At 40.5% G+C, this 18,651-nt stretch overlaps 2 protein-coding genes across 4 annotated transcripts in view; one reads left to right on the top strand and one right to left on the bottom strand.

The window, feature by feature from the left end:
• cops6 (COP9 signalosome subunit 6) overlaps positions 1-18,651 on the bottom strand; it is a 130,696-nt gene that overhangs the window by 5,277 nt on the left and 106,768 nt on the right. The window contains exon 1 of one of the 2 annotated variants that reach the window (XM_067599801.1): positions 1,549-1,700. The exons of the other annotated variant lie outside the window; for it this stretch is intronic. Coding sequence (XP_067455902.1) covers positions 1,549-1,595 — 47 coding nt within the window. The 5' untranslated portion in view covers positions 1,596-1,700. Of the gene's footprint in view, positions 1-1,548; positions 1,701-18,651 lie in introns of those variants that run through there. 2 annotated transcript variants of the gene reach the window in all.
• On the top strand, positions 1,670-5,154 carry LOC137189738 (F-box/LRR-repeat protein 12-like). 2 transcript variants are annotated; one of them, XM_067599800.1, is made up of 3 exons: positions 1,670-2,026; positions 2,156-2,231; positions 3,431-5,154. In XM_067599800.1, the coding sequence occupies exons 1-3, from the start codon at positions 1,926-1,928 to the stop codon at positions 4,250-4,252; spliced, it is 999 nt and encodes a 332-aa protein (XP_067455901.1). In that variant the 5' UTR covers positions 1,670-1,925; the 3' UTR covers positions 4,253-5,154. The 2 variants fall into 2 exon arrangements, with proteins under 2 accessions (XP_067455901.1, XP_067455900.1); XM_067599799.1 differs by having other exon boundaries at positions 1,671-2,026; positions 3,206-5,154.

The raw sequence follows: 18,651 nt of genomic DNA, 5'->3' as shown, positions 1-18,651 counted from the left end.
CTGTTAGTCATATCAAGTGGATATCTGCCACATTTATAGTCTTTTTAGCATCTAATTCCCTCTTTGTGTTTCCTCAGACAGTGTTTCCCTGTGGAGCTGCAGTGAAAGTATAGTAACAAAAAGGGACTTTGGCACTTAAAAGACTGTAACGTTGAAAGACATCTACTTGATTTGGCTCATATTGACGGCTGAAGCTTCATATTAGCTTCAGATAAACTTTTAAATACACAGAAGGAGGGCTGTGGATTTTGGCCCCCATCACTTATATCGTAAGTGCATTATGAAGGGATCTTCTAATGGTCAGTTTGAAAAATGTAGCCAACGTGGAAGTGCCAAAAACTGCAGTTCCTCGAATAGTCACTTGAGGCTGGCTCCAAAAGCAAGCCAATCCCCATTGACCCCCATGTTAAAATGCCCAACTTTACAGCAGAAATTAACATGTTTACAATTTGTATGGAGAGTGATTTTTTTTTTAATATAACTCACCCATTTAACCCGCATATATCTTGGCAAATAAGTTAAGAGAAATGCCAAAAATATGTTGGAATACTTTCGAAACAGTATCTCCAATACACAGTTTGTCCAGGAGAGAGTACTGACAAGTTTATTTTTCAGCTGTAAAATGTCCTGCTCAGCATATATCGTGTTCACAAAACACAAAAAACAGACAGAATAACAGGATCCTCGATATCAGAATTTGCCTAATAAATCCAATGATCTGACTGTACCTGATAATATGACGACTGGGATATGTTCAAAGCCAATATATACTATAACTCTACTCCTGCTCACAATGAAATGAATAAGTCATGATGTTATTGTCTAGTCTCTGGCTAATTTAGACACCGTTGTTCAATGAAACAATACTAGATTTTATTTGTTTGTTTCTTTTTAATAAACGAATCTGCTTTTTATGTCACTTTTGTTTATTGTTTATTATTATTATAGCTTTTAAACATATTTTATTACATTTTCATATTTTTTATTTCTCGTGTGCATTAATCTCAAATTGTTTTACTGTTTACACTTGTTCTGTCTTATTATCGGCCTGTCAGTCATCTGTGAGGAACTTTGAATTGCACTAATCTGTATGAATGGTGCTTCATAAACAGTTTGATTGATTGATTGATTGATTGATAGAAAAACGGATCACTAATTTCCAGCATAAGAAAAGATATTGAACGATACACACAGCTTTAGGCCGACATATCTCACATTACATAGGCAGTGGGCGTCCAAGACAAGACCAGTCCTTATTTGTTGTTATAAGTTAGTCTTGAACAAACCGGTGCTGATAGAGAAGCGTTTACTTTATTGTTTAACACTTTGTGAAACCTCAGAGAAGAATATTTGCTCATTTTTTGCCAGCTGAAACGTCCAGCAGAGCCGTGCGCGTTAACTTAACGCGCTTATGTAAACAAGATGGCTTTAACACCACCAATTCATCACCCTGCGGCCACTAATAACAACAATATAAAGCACCTCCTACAGTCTGCATACAGATCTACCCTGATATCAGGCAGAAATGATGATATAAATGAGAAATACTCGCCTGCCCCGTCCACTTCCATTCCTCCACCATTGCTGGTCGCCATCTTGTCCGGTAAACCGCGCAGGCGCAGTGGACTGTTCACATAACGGACGTTAGGTGGCGATGTCGCTATATTTCAGACGTTTTAAAATATGCTCTCTTCCGCTCATTTAAGATCACAATTTGAACAATGTTACGATAAAGTAAGGATTGGTTTCTACTTAGACACGATATGTTGTGTATAAAGAAGTATGTTTCATTTTAAACCCATTTAACTGCCGCTAGGTCCTACAGTCACCGGGTAGCTTTTTCCTGCGGATTCCTGATTTGGGCGCAACCTGTGTGCGTCGGAATATCGGTCCGTCTACAAGGTTTTAACAGTTTTGTTTACAAAATGGATGAATTTAAAGCCTGTAATCTAGACTACTGTCCAGAAAACATTTTAATTGACGTATTGTCATATCTGAGCGTACGAGAGCTCGTCCGAGCTGGAAGGTAAGAGAGTTTAAACTTTGCTGTCAGTGTTTTTTGTTATCCGTGTTGTGAAACAAAACTCAGTAGCTGCTTTGTTGTTGTGACTCATGTCACATGATTTATTTGTTGTATTTCACGGTGTTGTTTCAGAGTCTGTAAGAGATGGAGACGCCTTGTGAAAGACCAAAGACTGTGGAGGCTTGTCGATCTGACAGCATGGAAAGGGGTGAGGATGCGTCTAGTAATGTGGCTTCACCTGTTTTCTTTTAGTTTACCTTTTACATCAGTGTAGTCTTCATTCTAGTAGGCGCCAGCACATAAGAGGCACACTGGTGCTAACTGGCAAAATAACTGTACAACAAGTAATTTGCTAATACATACAGATCTGATATACATGCACCAACAGCAATAACTTTATCAAGTCCGAAACCCTGATGTAATCATGCACTCAGTTTAACAGCCACATCAAATCAATGCTGCCATCTTAAAAACATGGCAAGACACAGAAAAAAGGTGTTTACGCTTTCACTTCAAGCAGGTTAGATCTTCTGGTAACTTTCCTGATTCAAAATGCTGCCGCTGACTCCTAATTAGAAGAGATGAAGAACATTAAACACATCATGCCAGTTCACAGGTCTGCTCACTGGCCTGTAGAGTGTCAAAGAGAAGAATCTGAGTTACTGCTGCTTGTCTATATATGTCAATCTCTGACTGTCTTTTACCATATGAACCCTTTTATTCCCCTAAAACTTGCAGAAGGAGCATGTAGTTACTATGCAGAGCTGGAACAAACTTGCAGAGGAAATGAGACTTGCTCTGACTTGAACTACTGATAAATCCAGATTAAAAACCTTTATGTTCCCCATCACCTTTCACTGAACCTTAAACACTCACTATCATCTACCTCTCATCTACGCTTTTACCTCTCTGGTATTTGCTTCTCTGTGTCATCTTTTTAAATGTTTTAAATATCATTATAATGTTTTAAGCCATGCTTCCTTTTTAATGTTTTTCATACTTTATGCAAAGCATGCTGAATTGCCTTTGTGCATGAAATGTGCTCCACAAATAAACCTGCGTTGCCTTAAGCCTCTGATGACATAAATGCTATTACATATTGGTTGTGTCTTGGCAAATATTGATAGAAATTGTCTCTCTTTTGCCACATACACATATCATGGGCCGTCCTTTGTGTGTTAGGTGACATCCCGCATACTTTGGGTCCTGCTGCGTCAGTTCCTGGGTTGTGGACTACGGTGCCTACGGTTGCGTGGTTTGCTGCTTTCTGCCCGAGGGGGTACCTTTCTCTCTGAGTCTTGGCTCAAAGCTTTGTCTACAAAGTGCCCTCGCCTGAGTAAGCTCTACCTTCTGCATGCAGACCTGAGAAGCCTTCCCAGTTGCCAGCTCCTACCTACGTCTTTGCAGGTGCTGGAGCTGCGTGGTTGTGAGCTGCCTCGGGGCTTTTTCGACCAGAGCCTTCCTACGTCCCCTGCTGATCCCCAAGAAAGAGCAGAAGCTACATCCAGTGTTGGTGCTCAACAGAAAGGACGGGATCAGAAAGGAAAAGGGTCTGGCTCTCCATCGGGGATTTCTATTGAGAGGTTAGTCCTTAACAATGTTCCTTCTTTCACGGACCAGCACCTGCAGAGTCTGACATCATGGGAGAGGCTCAGTCGACTGGAGCTGCGTGACACCTTTCGTGTGACGGCTAACGGGCTCAGGAGCTGCGCTGCCAAGGATGGCGTCTGCGGTGTGGAAGGGCTGTTCAGGCTCAAGTTTCTAGAAATAGGCATCACTGGGCGGCAGGGCTACCAGTTACAGATGGCCTCTCTGGGGCTAGGGGCAGGATGGCTCGGACTAGAGGAGCTGAGCCTGGGTGGTAAGGAAGTGGGGCCAGGCTTGCTCTGTGCCAGCCGTCTGAAGGACCTGAAGTGTCTGTGCTTGTGGGCTTGCACGCTCAGTGAGATGCAGATAGTGCGGAGTTGCAGGATGCTCCGTGGGCTCCGCAGACTGGAGTTTTTGGATGTAATCTTCCAGCCTCGGCAGTGTCCACCAGTGGTGGAGGGAGAGGGTGGTGGTGAAGAAGAGCAGGACAGTGAGGAAGCTGTAGGTGGAGACAGCAGCAACGATGAGAACAAACTAGATATGAATGATCCTATTCCAAGTCTGCGCCGCTCACTGGCTGTGCTGCTGCCATGCTGTGCACTAGTTTTCACCAACTGCTCTGTTCAGATAAATGCAGACTAAATGAAATGAAGTATCCACTGCTGCTGTAAAGGAGTGGCCGATATGGATCCTCTATTACAAAGACATGTAATTTTATATAGTGATAGCGATATAATCAATGAATGAATTATGTTTTTTTATCATTGTGTCATGCATACAACTGTGCTCAGCCCACATGGGCTTACAAGACACCACACTTTCATATAAGCCACAATTGTGCATATACATGTTCAAACTATACTACAAAAAGCCCAAAAATAAAGAAACCTGATTCTCATTTTCACAATCAGATTTGCAGACCTTCATAAAAACTTGATTTTTAATGTAGTTATAGAGTATATTGTGATGTGGTACCTTTTTTATGGAAAATCAAATAAGAAGCTGTTTATGGATAAAATAACCAGATGGGAATATTAATTGTTGGCTAATCCAGCACATGAAATACCTGACAAATCAAAGTACCTCATTACATCAATGCAAACGTCATAAAAATGATTAAGAAGTTTTTGTCATACTGTTTTAACTGAGTTGCAGTACAAAATGTGGAACGTATGTCACAGCTTGACTGTAAACACATAAGCAGCTGTCGGTTACCAAGGCAGAGAAATGAAGTGTATTGTTGGCAATGATGCACCTGTTTCCTGTTGCTTCACCTCTTTTCAACAGTGTACATTAACAAAATTATCTGTTACAAGCAGGTGTGTGTTTTTTTTTTTTCAACTCCAACTCCAAATTCTGTTATTTTTCCATACATGGATTTTTAGAAATTATGAAAAATAGAAATGTTAATTGTTATTGTCTGTTTATTGTATACATGAGGGAAAACATGGGAAATATGTGTCCTTGACATGAAGTGTGTCAACAGTATTTAGAAGGTGGGATGTTAAACAGTTTTGAATAAATCTGGATGAATAAATCTTCAAGTATCATTTTTCTTTGTATCTTAATTTGATTGATAGATTATTCTCTAAAGACATCATAAAAGATTTGTGTTTTAACTGAATAGTCATGAAATTCAGTGATTGATAATCAAGTGCTCATATAACATCTCAACAAAACAAAAGACTTAAAAACACAATATGCTGCTTCTGTATGGGAAATAGAGATATATGGTACTTATCTTTCTGTGTCTTATGTCATTATCAGGATGTAGGTGACAATGAAACAATTAATTTACTAATACTAATACTAATTTACTAATTGCTACCACTTTGGATAATCGATTATTTTAGTAATTTTTGCAAGCAGAAACACCAAATATTCTCTGGTTTCACCTTTTCAGGTGTCAGGCTTTATGATGATTTGAAATGTTTTTTTGTTTTACTCAATCGATAATGAAAATAATAACTTGTACCCCTGGTCGTAGTCACTAATTGAAGCATCCAGTGGTGGAATGTGACTATTTTTATGTTTTTACATTTACTCAAGTACTTTAAATACAAATTTGAGGCACTTGTACTTGAATATTTCCATTTCATGCTACTTTGTACTTGTACTCCACGTTTTCCAGGGGGGTAATATTGTACTTTTTACTCCACTACATTTATTTGCCACTTAAAGTTATTTTTCCAATTAAGATCTTACATGAAATATATGTGTGAATGCTTTCACACATATATACATTCATACATACACACATACAGTACTGTGCAAAGGTTTTAGGCATTAAAAATAAAATGAGGATACTTTCAAAAACAATGCTATGAATGTTTTTTATTTATCAACGAACTTCATGCAAAGTTGAGTAAACAGAAGAAACCTAAATTAAATTAATATTTGCTGTGAGCAGCTTTGCCTTTAAAACAACAGCAGTTCTCGGTACACTTTAACACAGTTTTTCATGGTAACTTGCAGGTAGGTTGTTGTAACCATCCTGGAGAAAGAATGTTCTTCTGTGGATTTATAATTTAGGCCATCTCAGGTGCTTCTTCATGTAACCCTAGATTGACTCCATGATGTTGAGATCAGCTCTTTGGGGGCCATACCATACCATCTGTTACAGGACTCATCATTCTTCTTGTTGCTGAAAATAGTGCTTTATGACTCTAGCGGTATGCTCGGGGTCATTGTCATGTCATGAATAAATTTGGGACCGATCAGACACCTCCCTGATGGCATTGCATAATGGATAAAAATTTAAACATCTAAAGTGCCTAAAACTTTTGCACAGTACTGTACATACATGCTGTATATACATACATGAATACATACAGACTTGCATACATACAACCACAGCTCAGTGGAGGCTGGTCCATAGAGGCAGAGGAGGTTGATCCTCCTCTATTTTTTGAGAGGCAAAAGGGAGATCAAAATATAAAAAAGAATATTTGGTTGAAATAAACCATTACCAAATCTCAGTATTTATAAAGTATTTTTTCTCTCCTTTAGAAAAAATCCATCGCTGAAATTCTGTTTAAAATTTTTCAACAACGACACCTGCAGGGCAGGAGGAGAAAGAGCAGTGTGTGAAGTGGTGGGGGGGGGGCGCAATTGGTGGAGATGGAGTGGGGGACAGAGGAGGACGGGTGCCTGCTGACCTCTGCAGGGCGGGATCTCTTACATTGGACTAAATATATTTCATCTTTTTCATGCTAATCTGTGATTGGCCATGACATGTAAAATTACGCTCCAAGGGAGGCTGTCCTCCCTTACCAATCAACAACCAGAATGCAATATTGACATCGAGTTGGTCCAATGATAGTTTCTTGAATTCATCTTCAATTCTCTCCACTGTAAAGCAGAGTAGCAGCAGTAGATAGCTCTTTGCGTTAGCCAACGCAAGACTTAGCTTGTTGTAGCAGCCTTAAGGACTCTTTATACATCCATGGAAGGACTGTTAAGGACTGTTGTTAAGCTAACGGAGAAATTATCTGGACTGGGCAGTGCAGCAGCAGCAGGACACTGCTGGGGAGGCTGGAGAGAGAAGCAACCGGAGAAACAACCAGGAGAGTTAGCTTGTTTGTCATTGTTGCTAATGATATCAGTCTGGTTAACCAGCAGCCACAAAGTTCTGTTAACTAACAAACAAGATGACCAACAGCTACAAATGGACGTTATGACATGAATACTTCATCTCCATGAAAGAAAGAAGATGTCAGATAACGTGAGTCAGATACAGCTTCTCTCTCTCTGTCTCTTTGGTCGCTAATTTCATCTCTGATGGTTAAATGTCCCTGTGTGGCTTTTTTGTGTTTTTTTGTATCCCTTTAACAAGAATGCAGCAGAGATCATATAATGTGTTGTGGGTAACGTTAGTTTGCTTGTTGAAGTTACAGTGAGCTGTCTGGACTCACTCATTCATTTGTTTTTAATTGAGTGGTTGTTCAGTCACCTGTTGATGTGTGATTAGTGAATAAGTGCAGGGGGTCTGGCTGCTTGCTTCTGACAGTTTCTTTAGTTCATTTTAAGCTGAGCTGTATACTGAGTAATAAGCTTAAAGTAGCTAGAATAACAAGTGTTAACTAGTGGTGTAACTGATTGTAGTTGATCTGTGATCTGTACGGATCGCCCCCCACGGTTCAGCAGGCATATGAACTGCGGATTAATTGCAAAATTTAATGTCTCATTTAAGACAAAGTAAACAAACTGCTGTAAGTACAAGTCATGGACAGACAGCGTGTCGTTAACAGGGATTCTGAAGAACAACGATCAAACCAGCATCTTAACAGGTCCGATGTGACATTTGAGTTATGTGTACCTGCTGTTTAATGTGCTGCAGATGAGCAGCTTATTAGCATCTAGCTGCTAAATGATGTTTGCGGTGAATGTTTGTTATCATCAAGTTTTGATGATGTGGACAGAGGCTGTTTCATTCACTGTTAAAAAGAGGAAGGTTTTATTTTGTATATCGTACATATAGATAAGGGTGCATGCATGCATTAATACTTTCTGATGTGAACCTACACTTTTAGATCTGTGAATGTTTTTAGTGTTCAATCTTTCTAGTATTCAGCACTGATCTGAACCTGTATCACATTATAAGCTTTATGCTACTTTATATATTTCTGTATACTAAGAAAATACATAGGAAACGTGTAAATCATGTGATATGTTGTCTGTTTTTGATGAGAACATAAACTTGTTGTCAAAATAGAACAGTACTATAAATTTGAATTTCACTTTGTTGGTAAAATGACACATTTGAACCACTCCATGGCTAAAATGAGCACATATTTGTTTAGAGACATTATGTATATGCTAAATGTCTTTAAAGAAGTAGCCTTTTCACCACTTAGGGGTTTTTGTTTTTGAAAGCAAATTGTTTTATTGGCATATAAAATTGCCCCCCACCCCTCGGATTTCATCAGGTGGGGGACAATGATATAGTTTGATGCAGTTTGTTGTAAGATTCCATGTTGGTTTTCGTCCTATCTTCCCCAATTTTTTGAGTCACCAGCTGCCACTGCCACACCTATATATTATTTTCCTGTCCAGTTTTGCAGCAATGTTGGACTGAAAAAAGTGAAGCTATGGACATACGTACTGTTGAAGAAAATCACTCAAGTCCTTGTTCAAAGTTTGCTGTGGTGGAAGTGGTTTAATAGCATTCCGGAAATGCGGTGAGCTCATTGACCCAGAGCAGAAGAAATGGAACGATTTTATACAGTAAGGATCAAAGCAGTGATCAACAAATGGTGAGCAGAAGATAGGAAGGAAGGGCATTCGCATACAAGATCAAGGCAAATCAAGGGGGCAAAAACAGGGGGTCAGGAGGCAGGAAAGAGGATTGTCCCAGACGTCACTCGATTGTCAAGTCTCTACCGAAATGTTGATTATCAAGTCTGTACCCAAATGTGTATTCCTCTTCAGTTCATACATACATTCTGTACACATACATACAGACTCACATACATACATACATACATACATACATACATACATACATACATACATACAACCACATCCATATATTCTTTTCCTGTCCGGTTTTGCAAGAATATTGGACTGAACATTTATTGAAATGAAACCATGTGAGAAGTTTAGAGGGAATAATCACTATTTGGTGGAGCTATTAACGACTCATAGACATCTGTAATGTCACCCCAACTACACACTGCTTTCTGTCAGACGTCAAACGCCACTGGTTTCATCCACTGGTTTCATCTTTAACAATATGCTCTATTTTAAAAGCTTGTTATATTATCTGTTGTGTCACATCTTCATCTGAAAACTAACTTGAACTGTCAAATAAATATATTGGAGTAGAAAGGACAATATTTCCCTCTGAAATGTAAGGTAAAGTACAAGTACCTCAAAATTCACACTTTTTTTTTTAATTTATTTTTATTTATTAGTTTATTTCTCAGGGACGATGCAAAAAACATTGTAACAGGTTAAAATAACATGAAACAGATGTGTTGCATATATGATTTCCAGCCAAGGCTAATTTGCGACCCCTGTCCCTGGTTAGGCTTTTTTACTTAAAATAGTCATAACATATCACTACCAGAAAGACATTATTTAAATAATATAATAAATAATAAATAGTGACATTCTCAATAGCAACAGTATTTACATCACGTAACAATCAATTTACATGTGTTGCATATGTGTGTGAATGTGTATGTTCCCTAATTCATGGCAATGATGTGTATATATGTGCATAATACCATTGATGACATTACAGGATTAACACAACAAGACAAAACATGCTTCTAATTTTTAGAGCTTTGACTGCAAATGATAAGAAAAGTGATATTGAATTTAAACACTTTTATTGAATGTTTTTTATTGAATTGAATTTATTGATTACCCACCCCCTAAATAACCCCCTGCATTCATCTTGAAGGAAAAAAGTAATCCGGGCTCACTTTTTCCCTTCAAGATGAAGGCTAGCCACCCCCCCCTAAAAAACCCCTGCATTCATCTTGAAGGAAAAAAGTAATATGGGCTCACTTTTTCCCTTCAAGATGAAGGCTACCCACCCCCTAAAGAACCCCCTGCATTCATCTTGAAGGAAAAAAGTAATCCGGGCTCACTTTTTCCCTTCAAGATGAAGTCTAGCCACCCCCCCCTAAAAAACCCCTGCATTCATCTTGAAGGAAAAAAGTCATCCGGGCTCACTTTTTCCCTTCAAGATGAAGGCTAGCCACCCCCCTAAAGAACCCCCCGCGTTCATCTTGAAGGAAAAAAGTAATCCGGGCTCACTTTTTCCCTTCAACTTGAAGGCTACACACCCCCCTAAATAACCCCCTGCATTCATCTTGAAGGAAAATAGTAATCTGGGCTCACTTTTTCCCTTCAAGATGAAGGCTACCCACCCCCTAAAGAACCCCCTGCGTTCATCTTGAAGGAAAAAAGTAATCCGGGCTCACTTTTTCCCTTCAAGATGAAGGCTACCCATCCCCCCTACATAACCCCAACCCTGTGTGTCCGTCTGAAGGTCCTGGAGAGAGCTCTTCCCATCGCAGAGAAGAACCTGGTGATGGCATTCCCTTTCCTCGTCACAAGGTGCCGGCAGAAAGAGGAAGTCAAGAATTCTTCCATGTCCGGGTCCTCTGAAATCATCAAAATCAACACATTCTCTGCACAGCCCCACTCCTTCGCCAAGTCTTTGAACACGGCCTTGTCGAGTTTTTCAAATGTGTCTGGGGTTATTGTTAATTTTACTTCCTCGACTTCGGCCCATATCCTCCGGAAGAGACGCCGGATGATGACCTCTGGCTGTGATACGGTCCACTTCACCTTGGCCTTGTTATAGACTCGAGAAACCAGCCTTTCCACGAGGAATAGGACTGACATCTCTTTTCTCTTTGCAAGTTCCTGTGAAGACCGAGATTGTGTCTCCTCAGTTTCAGAGGTTGCCACAGCAGTAGGTGTCAAAGATTCCTGCTCCTCCTCTGCCTTGACCTCTGCTGACTGTGTCTGTGACAGTGACTCAGGGTGTTGTAACGCCAGTGTGACTCTGTCGGAGTGGCTGGCAGCCTGGGTTTTCTGCCACCAGTTGATGAGAGCCAGGAAACAGCGGACTTTCTTGCGTATGTCCTCATACATGGCAGCATCAACCTGAGGAACAGCCACCGCCTTCCTCCTCATGGCCTCTGGAATGATTTCCGGCATCATGTTCCCATATTTGATGTAGCAGTAAATCATCTCAGTGAGTTTTTTGGTGATTACCACTACATTGGTGCCAGCAGGTGTTTTATATCTGGGAAATACACAAAGCTCATTCCCGTCTTTGTCTTTTTGTATCTCCCCGTCCTCCTCCGTTAACAGATGGTCGACACCCTTGAAGATGACCTCCATCGACTGGCTGCTTACAGCTTTACACTTGTGATGGAATTTCTTCTTCAGTTGTGTCACCATGCGATGTATCGATGCTTTGGCAACGAGCTTTGCAAAGAAGTTCTTTATAAGGCTGCTCGCTCTTTTCAGAGACACTCTGCCCTTATGTTTGGATGCTCTAATTAAAGTCTTGACCTCACTGGCAATCATTTTAGCAATGTCCTTAGACACAACCTCAATGTCAGAAGAAGTCTCAGACTTCAGCAGCTCATACTCAGAATCTTCTACATCCTGGAAAAGAGGCTCTGTGATGTCATCAACAGCTTTTTCAATGATCTCCTGGACAACTTTAGCTGTTTCAACCACAAATGGGTCTTGCGGCGACTCCTCCTCAGCTTGTGGCTCCTCCTCGTCTTCGTCCTCCAGATCCGGCAAGACAAATGGGTCTTGTGGTGGCTCTTCCTCAGCTTGTGGCTCCTCCTCCTCCTGTGACTGACAGCTGTCACTGTCATCTTCGTCCTCCGGATCCTGCAAGACAAATGGGTCTTGTGGTGGCTCTTCCTCAGCTTGTGGCTCCTCCTCCTCCTGTGACTGACAGCTGTCACTGTCGTCTTCGTCCTCCGGATCCTGCAAGACAAATGGGTCTTGTGGTGGCTCTTCCTCAGATTGTGGCTCCTCCTCCTCCTGTGACTGACAGCTGTCACTGTCGTCTTCGTCCTCCGGATCCTGCAAGACAAATGGGTCTTGTGGTGGCTCTTCCTCAGATTGTGGCTCCTCCTTCTCCTGTGACTGACAGCTGTCATTGTCATCTTTGTCCCAAAGATCCTGAAAAAATAGCTCTGAGCTGGTCGTCATTTGGGAGGAAGACTGGCTCCCTCTCTTCTGACGTGCTTGGAGTGTGCACATTTTTATTTTGCCACATCTTTTCACAAACCTTTTCAACATTTTTGAGGTGTGAGTGATCATGTTGTTCAATCTGCCGGGGCGTGTGACATGCTGGCTGGTTCCAGACTCAGCGGTGTTATCAGCGGAGAGGGCAGAGCTGACACTCTTTGTGACCTCTTTAGCCAGCAAGTTTGTCAGACGTTCAGAGCTGACACACTTGGGTTGGTCCTCCAAGTCCAGAGCTTCAGCAAAGCTCTGACCCAGTGTGTCGCCCAGTGTGATCTGAACTTCCTCCACAGAAATGGTGACACTCCTGTTCTTGAGCGAACCCAAACAGGAGTTTGTCACTGCTTGAATAATTTCAAGCATCAGCTCAGCTAGCAAGATTTTGGTGGCATTGTCGGGAAAACCGCTTTTCAGCAGAGTCCACTGGTCCTCTGTCATCCTGTTAACAAAGGTTTGGATTGGCGGGCGAAAAATTTCAACTCTGATGTCCAGCATCTCCTTTGAGCAAGAGTTTCCTGTTCTATTCATGGTGATTGTTATGATGTTTTATCTTCGATGCTTGATGATTGATGCTTAATGCGCTCTGTGTATTGCACTGGGCTCAGTTTTCACGTACTAATGTGAAAAGTTAAACACGTCGAATAGACAGAATTGAGATATATACATGTGGTTCTGGGTCTATGAAGGGTACAGTATTTCACAGGATCAAAGAAGATCAGAGAAGATCAAAAACGGTCAAAGACGGTCAAAGAAGATCAAAGACGGTCAAAGGAACAAAGCCACTGATCTCTATGATGTCACAGATCACAGGAGCCACATTCCATAAACCCCGCCCCAAAGCAGCAATTGTTGCTCAGCAACTGTTGCTAAGCGGCTCCAGCACCCTTTGGCAGATTGTGCTGTAGAATTTAGTGTCTTTTTAAAGTCTGAAATGATTTTCAAAGTTGAAATCAGTTTGATTTGACTTTTTTACTCTCAGTAACAACTGCAGACCAAAAGTAGTGGTTTGGTCTCCCTGACTGATATATTATTATATATGACATCATTAGATTATCAATACTGAAGCATCAGTGTGTAAGCAGCATGTTACTGTTGGAGCTGCTGGAGGTGGAGCTAGTTTGAGCTACTTTATATACAGTTAGCTAGTTTGGTTCAGTGGTTCCCAATCTAGGGGTTGGGCCCCTCCAAGGGGTCACCAGATAAATTTGAGGGGTCGTGAGATGATTAATGGGAGAGAAAAGAAGAAAAAACAAAACTCTGATACACAAATCTGCTTCCAGTGTTTGGACTTTTCTCTAATCTTTGATTTTTGGGGAAATATTGGATAATTTGAACATTTATTGAAATGAAACCATGTAAGAAGTTTAGAGGGAAAAATCACTATTTGGTGGAGTTGGTTACAACTCATAGACGTCTGAAATGTGACCCCGACTACACACTGCTTTTTGTAAGACATAAAAGCCAAAAAGGTTGGAAACAAAACTTGTTATATTATCCATTGTGTCAAATCTTCATCTGAAAAGTAACTAAAGCTGTCAAATAAATGTAGAAAATAGAAGAGGTGGCAATTATAAAGTAGTATAAAATGGATATACTCAAGTAAAATACCTCAAAATTATAATTAAATACATTATTTGATTAAATTCAATTTACTTCCCAACACTGAAATCACAGACTTTTCTATTAAAAACCAACAGGAACAATCTGTGTCACATGTTGCTTATTGTGACACACACAGAATGTATTCACATTTTTTGGTTTGTGTATTTATTTTATTCTGATGTAAAGTTAACTTTATTTTTGGTATTAGAATTCTGCTTATCCATTTTAAATGGATCAGTGTTGTATTAGCCATCTAATTGAGAAATTTTCTTTAATTTTCTTCAAAGCCACAGCTGGAAATACACAACAGTTAATCACACACACACACACAAACACACATACACACTGGTGGAAGAAGTACTCAGATCATATACTTAAAAGTAGCAATGCCACAGTTTCAAAGTACTCCATTATAAGTAAAGTTCCTGCATTCAAAATCCTACTTAAGTAAAAGTAAATAAGTATTATAAGCTAAATGTAGATAAAGTATTCATTCTGCAGTAAAATGTCCCCTGTGACATTATTTTATGACATTATAAGATTGTTAATACTGATGCATCAATGTGTATGCAGCATTTTACTGTTGTTTTACTGTAATTACATACTTTATCAGGGTGTATTTAATAGATCAGTCACAGCCAAATTTTGTGCAAAACAAAATTATTGAGAAAATTCAAATCTATTACAGAGAAAATGGAGACAGTTCTAAGACAGTCATTTTAGTTTGTTGTGTTTCGTTTACGTACATACATACATACTGTACAAATACAGACTTACATACATACAGACTTACTTACATACTGTACATACATAGATACATACATACATACATACATACATACAACCACGCCCATATATTCTTTTCCTGTCCGGTTTTGCAGGAATATTGGACTGAACATTTATTGAAATGAAACCATGTGAGAAGTTTAGAGGGAAAAATCACTATTTGGTGGAGCTGTTAATAACTCATAGACATCTGAAATGTTACCCCAGCTACACACTGCTTTCTGTGAGATGTCAAACACCAAAAAGGTTGGAAACCACTGGTTTCATCTTTAACAATATGTTCTATTTTAAAAGCTTGTTATATTATCCATTGTGTCACATCTTCATCTGAAAACAAACTTAAACTGTCAAATAAATGTATTGGAGTAGAAAGGACAATATTTCCCTCTGAAATTTAAAGTAAAGTACAAGTACCTCAAAATTCACACTTTTTTAAATTTATTTATTAGTTTATTTTTCAGGGACGATGCAAAAAACATTGTAACAGGTTAAAATAACATGAAACAGATGTGTTGCATATATGATTTATAGCCAAGGTTAATTTGCGACCCCTGTCCCTGGTTAGGCTTTTTTACTTAGAATAGTCATAACATATCACTACCAGAAATACATTAATTAAATAATATAATAAATAATAAATAGTGACATTCTCAATCGCAACAGTATTTACATCACATAATTTACATGTGTTGCATATGTGTGTGCATGTGTATGTTCCCTAATTCATGGCAATGATGTATATATATGCATAGTATTTATAGGTGTATGTGTCCATGTACATACATGCATAATCTATATCAGTGCATGTATGTTTATCTATATGTATCTATTCCTCTATCTATGTATACATGTCCATGTGCATGTGTGCATGCACATGGACATGATCATAGGTCAATGATCGCAGGTTTGGTTTTGTTTCAGCCAATGTTTCACCTTTTCATTAAATGTTTTCAGATCAGTTTGTATTTTTATTTCTGTTGGTAAGGCAACAGTATAAATATATACACATGACAAGTTACCTTGTAAAAGACAGGACTGAATAAAACAGTACAGGAGATACACTCTTTAATAAATTGTATATCTAATAGAGTTAACACAAAAAACATACCAGATCAGATGTATTGCAAAATGCAAGAAGACTCTTTTTTTTTTTGAGATGATCAAAAGAATTGATACAAGACAAGACAGAACGTAATACAATGCATGACATTACATGATTAATACAACAAGACAAAACATGCTTCTAATATTTAGAGCTTTGACTGCAAATGATAAGAAAAGTGATATTGAATTTAAACACTTTTATTGAATGTTTTTTATTGAACTGAATTTATTGATTACCCACCCCCTAAATAACCCCCTGCATTCATCTTGAAGGAAAAAAGTAATCCGGGCTCACTTTTTCCCTTCAAGATGAAGGCTAGCCACCCCCCCCCCCCAAAAACCCCCTGCATTCATCTTGAAGGAAAAAAGTAATCTGGGCTCACTTTTTCCCTTCAAGATGAAGGCTAGCCACCCCCCTAAAGAACCCCCTGCATTCATCTTGAAGGAAAAAAGTAATCTGGGCTCACTTTTTCCCTTCAAGATGAAGGCTAGCCACCCCCCTAAAGAACCCCCTGCATTCATCTTAAAGAAAAAAAGTAATCAGGGCTTTTTTTCCCTTCAAGATGAAGGCTAGCCACCCCCCCCTAAAAACCCCCTGCATTCATCTTGAAGGAAAAAAGTAATCCGGGCTCACTTTTTCCCTTCAAGATGAAGGCTAGCCACCCCCCCCTAAAAAACCCCTGCATTCATCTTGAAGGAAAAAAGTAATCAGGGCTCACTTTTTCCCTTCAAGATGAAGGCTAGCCACCCCCCCCCCCCCCCCCCCCTAAAGAACCCCCTGCATTCATCTTGAAGGAAAAAAGTAATCCGGGCTCACTTTGTCCCTTCAAGATGAAGGCTAGCCACCCCCCCCTAAAAACCCCCTGCATTCATCTTGAAGGAAAAAAGTAATCCGGGCTCACTTTTTCCCTTCAAGATGAAGGCTAGCCACCCCCCTAAAGAACCCCCTGCATTCATCTTGAAGGAAAAAAGTAATCCGGGCTCACTTTTTCCCTTCAAGATGAAGGCTACCCACCCCCCCCCCCCCTAAAAAACCCCTGCATTCATCTTGAAGGAAAAAAGCAATCCGGGCTCACTTTTTCCCTTCAAGATGAAGGCTACCCCCCCCCCCTTAAAAACCCCCCTGCATTCATCTTGAAGGAAAAAAAGTAATCCGGGCTCACTTTTTCCCTTCAAGATGAAGGCTACCCACCCCCCTAAAGAACCCCCTGCATTCATCTTGAAGGAAAATAGTAATCCGGGCTCACTTTTTCCCTTCAAGATGAAGGCTACACACCCCCCTAAAGAACCCCCTGCATTCATCTTGAAGGAAAAAAGTAATCCGGGCTCACTTTTTCCCTTCAAGATGAATGCAGGGGGTTCTTTAGGGGGGTGGGTAGCCTTCATCTTGAAGGAAAATAGTAATCCGGGCTCACTTTTTCCCTTCAAGATAAAGGCTACACACCCCCCTAAAGAACCCCCTGCATTCATCTTGAAGGAAAAAAGTAATCCGGGCTCACTTTTTCCCTTCAAGATGAAGGCTACCCATCCCCCCTACATAACCCCAACCCTGTGTGTCCGTCTGAAGGTCCTGGAGAGAGCTCTTCCCATCGCAGAGAAGAACCTGGTGATGGCATTCCCTTTCTTCGTCACAAGGTGCTGGCAGAAAGAGGAAGTCAAGAATTCTTCCATGTCCGGGTCCTCTGAAATCATCAAAATCAACACATTCTCTGCACAGCCCCACTCCTTCGCCAAGTCTTTGAACACGGCCTTGTCGAGTTTTTCAAATGTGTCTGGGGTTATTGTTAATTTTACTTCCTCGACTTCGGCCCATATCCTCCGGAAGAGACGCTGGATGATGACCTCTGGCTGTGATACGGTCCACTTCACCTTGGCCTTGTTATAGACTCGAGAAACCAGCCTTTCCACGAGGAATAGGACTGACATCTCTTTTCTCTTCGCAAGTTCCTGTGAAGACCGAGATTGTGTCTCCTCAGTTTCAGAGGTTGCCACAGCAGTAGGTGTCAAAGATTCCTGCTCCTCCTCTGCCTTGACCTCTGCTGACTGTGTCTGTGACAGTGACTCAGGGTGTTGTAACGCCAGTGTGACTCTGTCGGAGTGGCTGGCAGCCTGGGTTTTCTGCCACCAGTTGATGAGAGCCAGGAAACAGCGGACTTTCTTGCGTATGTCCTCATACATGGCAGCATCAACCTGAGGAACAGCCACCGCCTTCCTCCTCATGGCCTCTGGAATGATTTCCGGCATCATGTTCCCATATTTGATGTAGCAGTAAATCATCTCAGTGAGTTTTTTGGTGATTACCACTACATTGGTGCCAGCAGGTGTTTTATATCTGGGAAATACACAAAGCTCATTCCCGTCTTTGTCTTTTTGTATCTCCCCGTCCTCCTCCGTTAACAGATGGTCGACACCCTTGAAGATGACCTCCATCGACTGGCTGCTTACAGCTTTACACTTGTGATGGAATTTCTTCTTCAGTTGTGTCACCATGCGATGTATCGACGCTTTGGCGACGAGCTTTGCAAAGAAGTTCTTTATAAGGCTGCTCGCTCTTTTCAGAGACACTCTGCCCTTATGTTTGGATGCTCTAATTAAAGTCTTGACCTCACTGGCAATCATTTTAGCAATGTCCTTAGACACAACCTCAATGTCAGAAGAAGTCTCAGACTTCAGCAGCTCATACTCAGAATCTTCTACATCCTGGAAAAGAGGCTCTGTGATGTCATCAACAGCTTTTTCAATGATCTCCTGGACAACTTTAGCTGTTTCAACCACAAATGGGTCTTGCGGCGACTCCTCCTCAGCTTGTGGCT

Source organism: Thunnus thynnus, chromosome 9 (genome assembly GCF_963924715.1).
Source record: "Thunnus thynnus chromosome 9, fThuThy2.1, whole genome shotgun sequence".
NCBI lineage: Eukaryota > Metazoa > Chordata > Actinopteri > Scombriformes > Scombridae > Thunnus > Thunnus thynnus.
The sequence above is the reverse complement of the archived record's forward strand: the minus strand, read 5'-3'. Positions and strand labels throughout refer to the sequence as shown.

What these genes read in the sequence shown, in the direction of transcription:
- LOC137189738 (XM_067599799.1), top strand. Translation starts at nt 1,926, where the DNA reads ATGGATGAATTTAAAGCCTGTAATCTAGACTACTGTCCAGAAAACATT. An exon ending in GAGCTCGTCCGAGCTGGAAG is followed by an intron (nt 2,027 to 2,155) that starts GTAAGAGAGTTT and finishes GTGTTGTTTCAG; the next exon opens with AGTCTGTAAGAGATGGAGAC. An exon ending in ATCTGACAGCATGGAAAGGG is followed by an intron (nt 2,232 to 3,205) that starts GTGAGGATGCGT and finishes TTTGTGTGTTAG; the next exon opens with GTGACATCCCGCATACTTTG.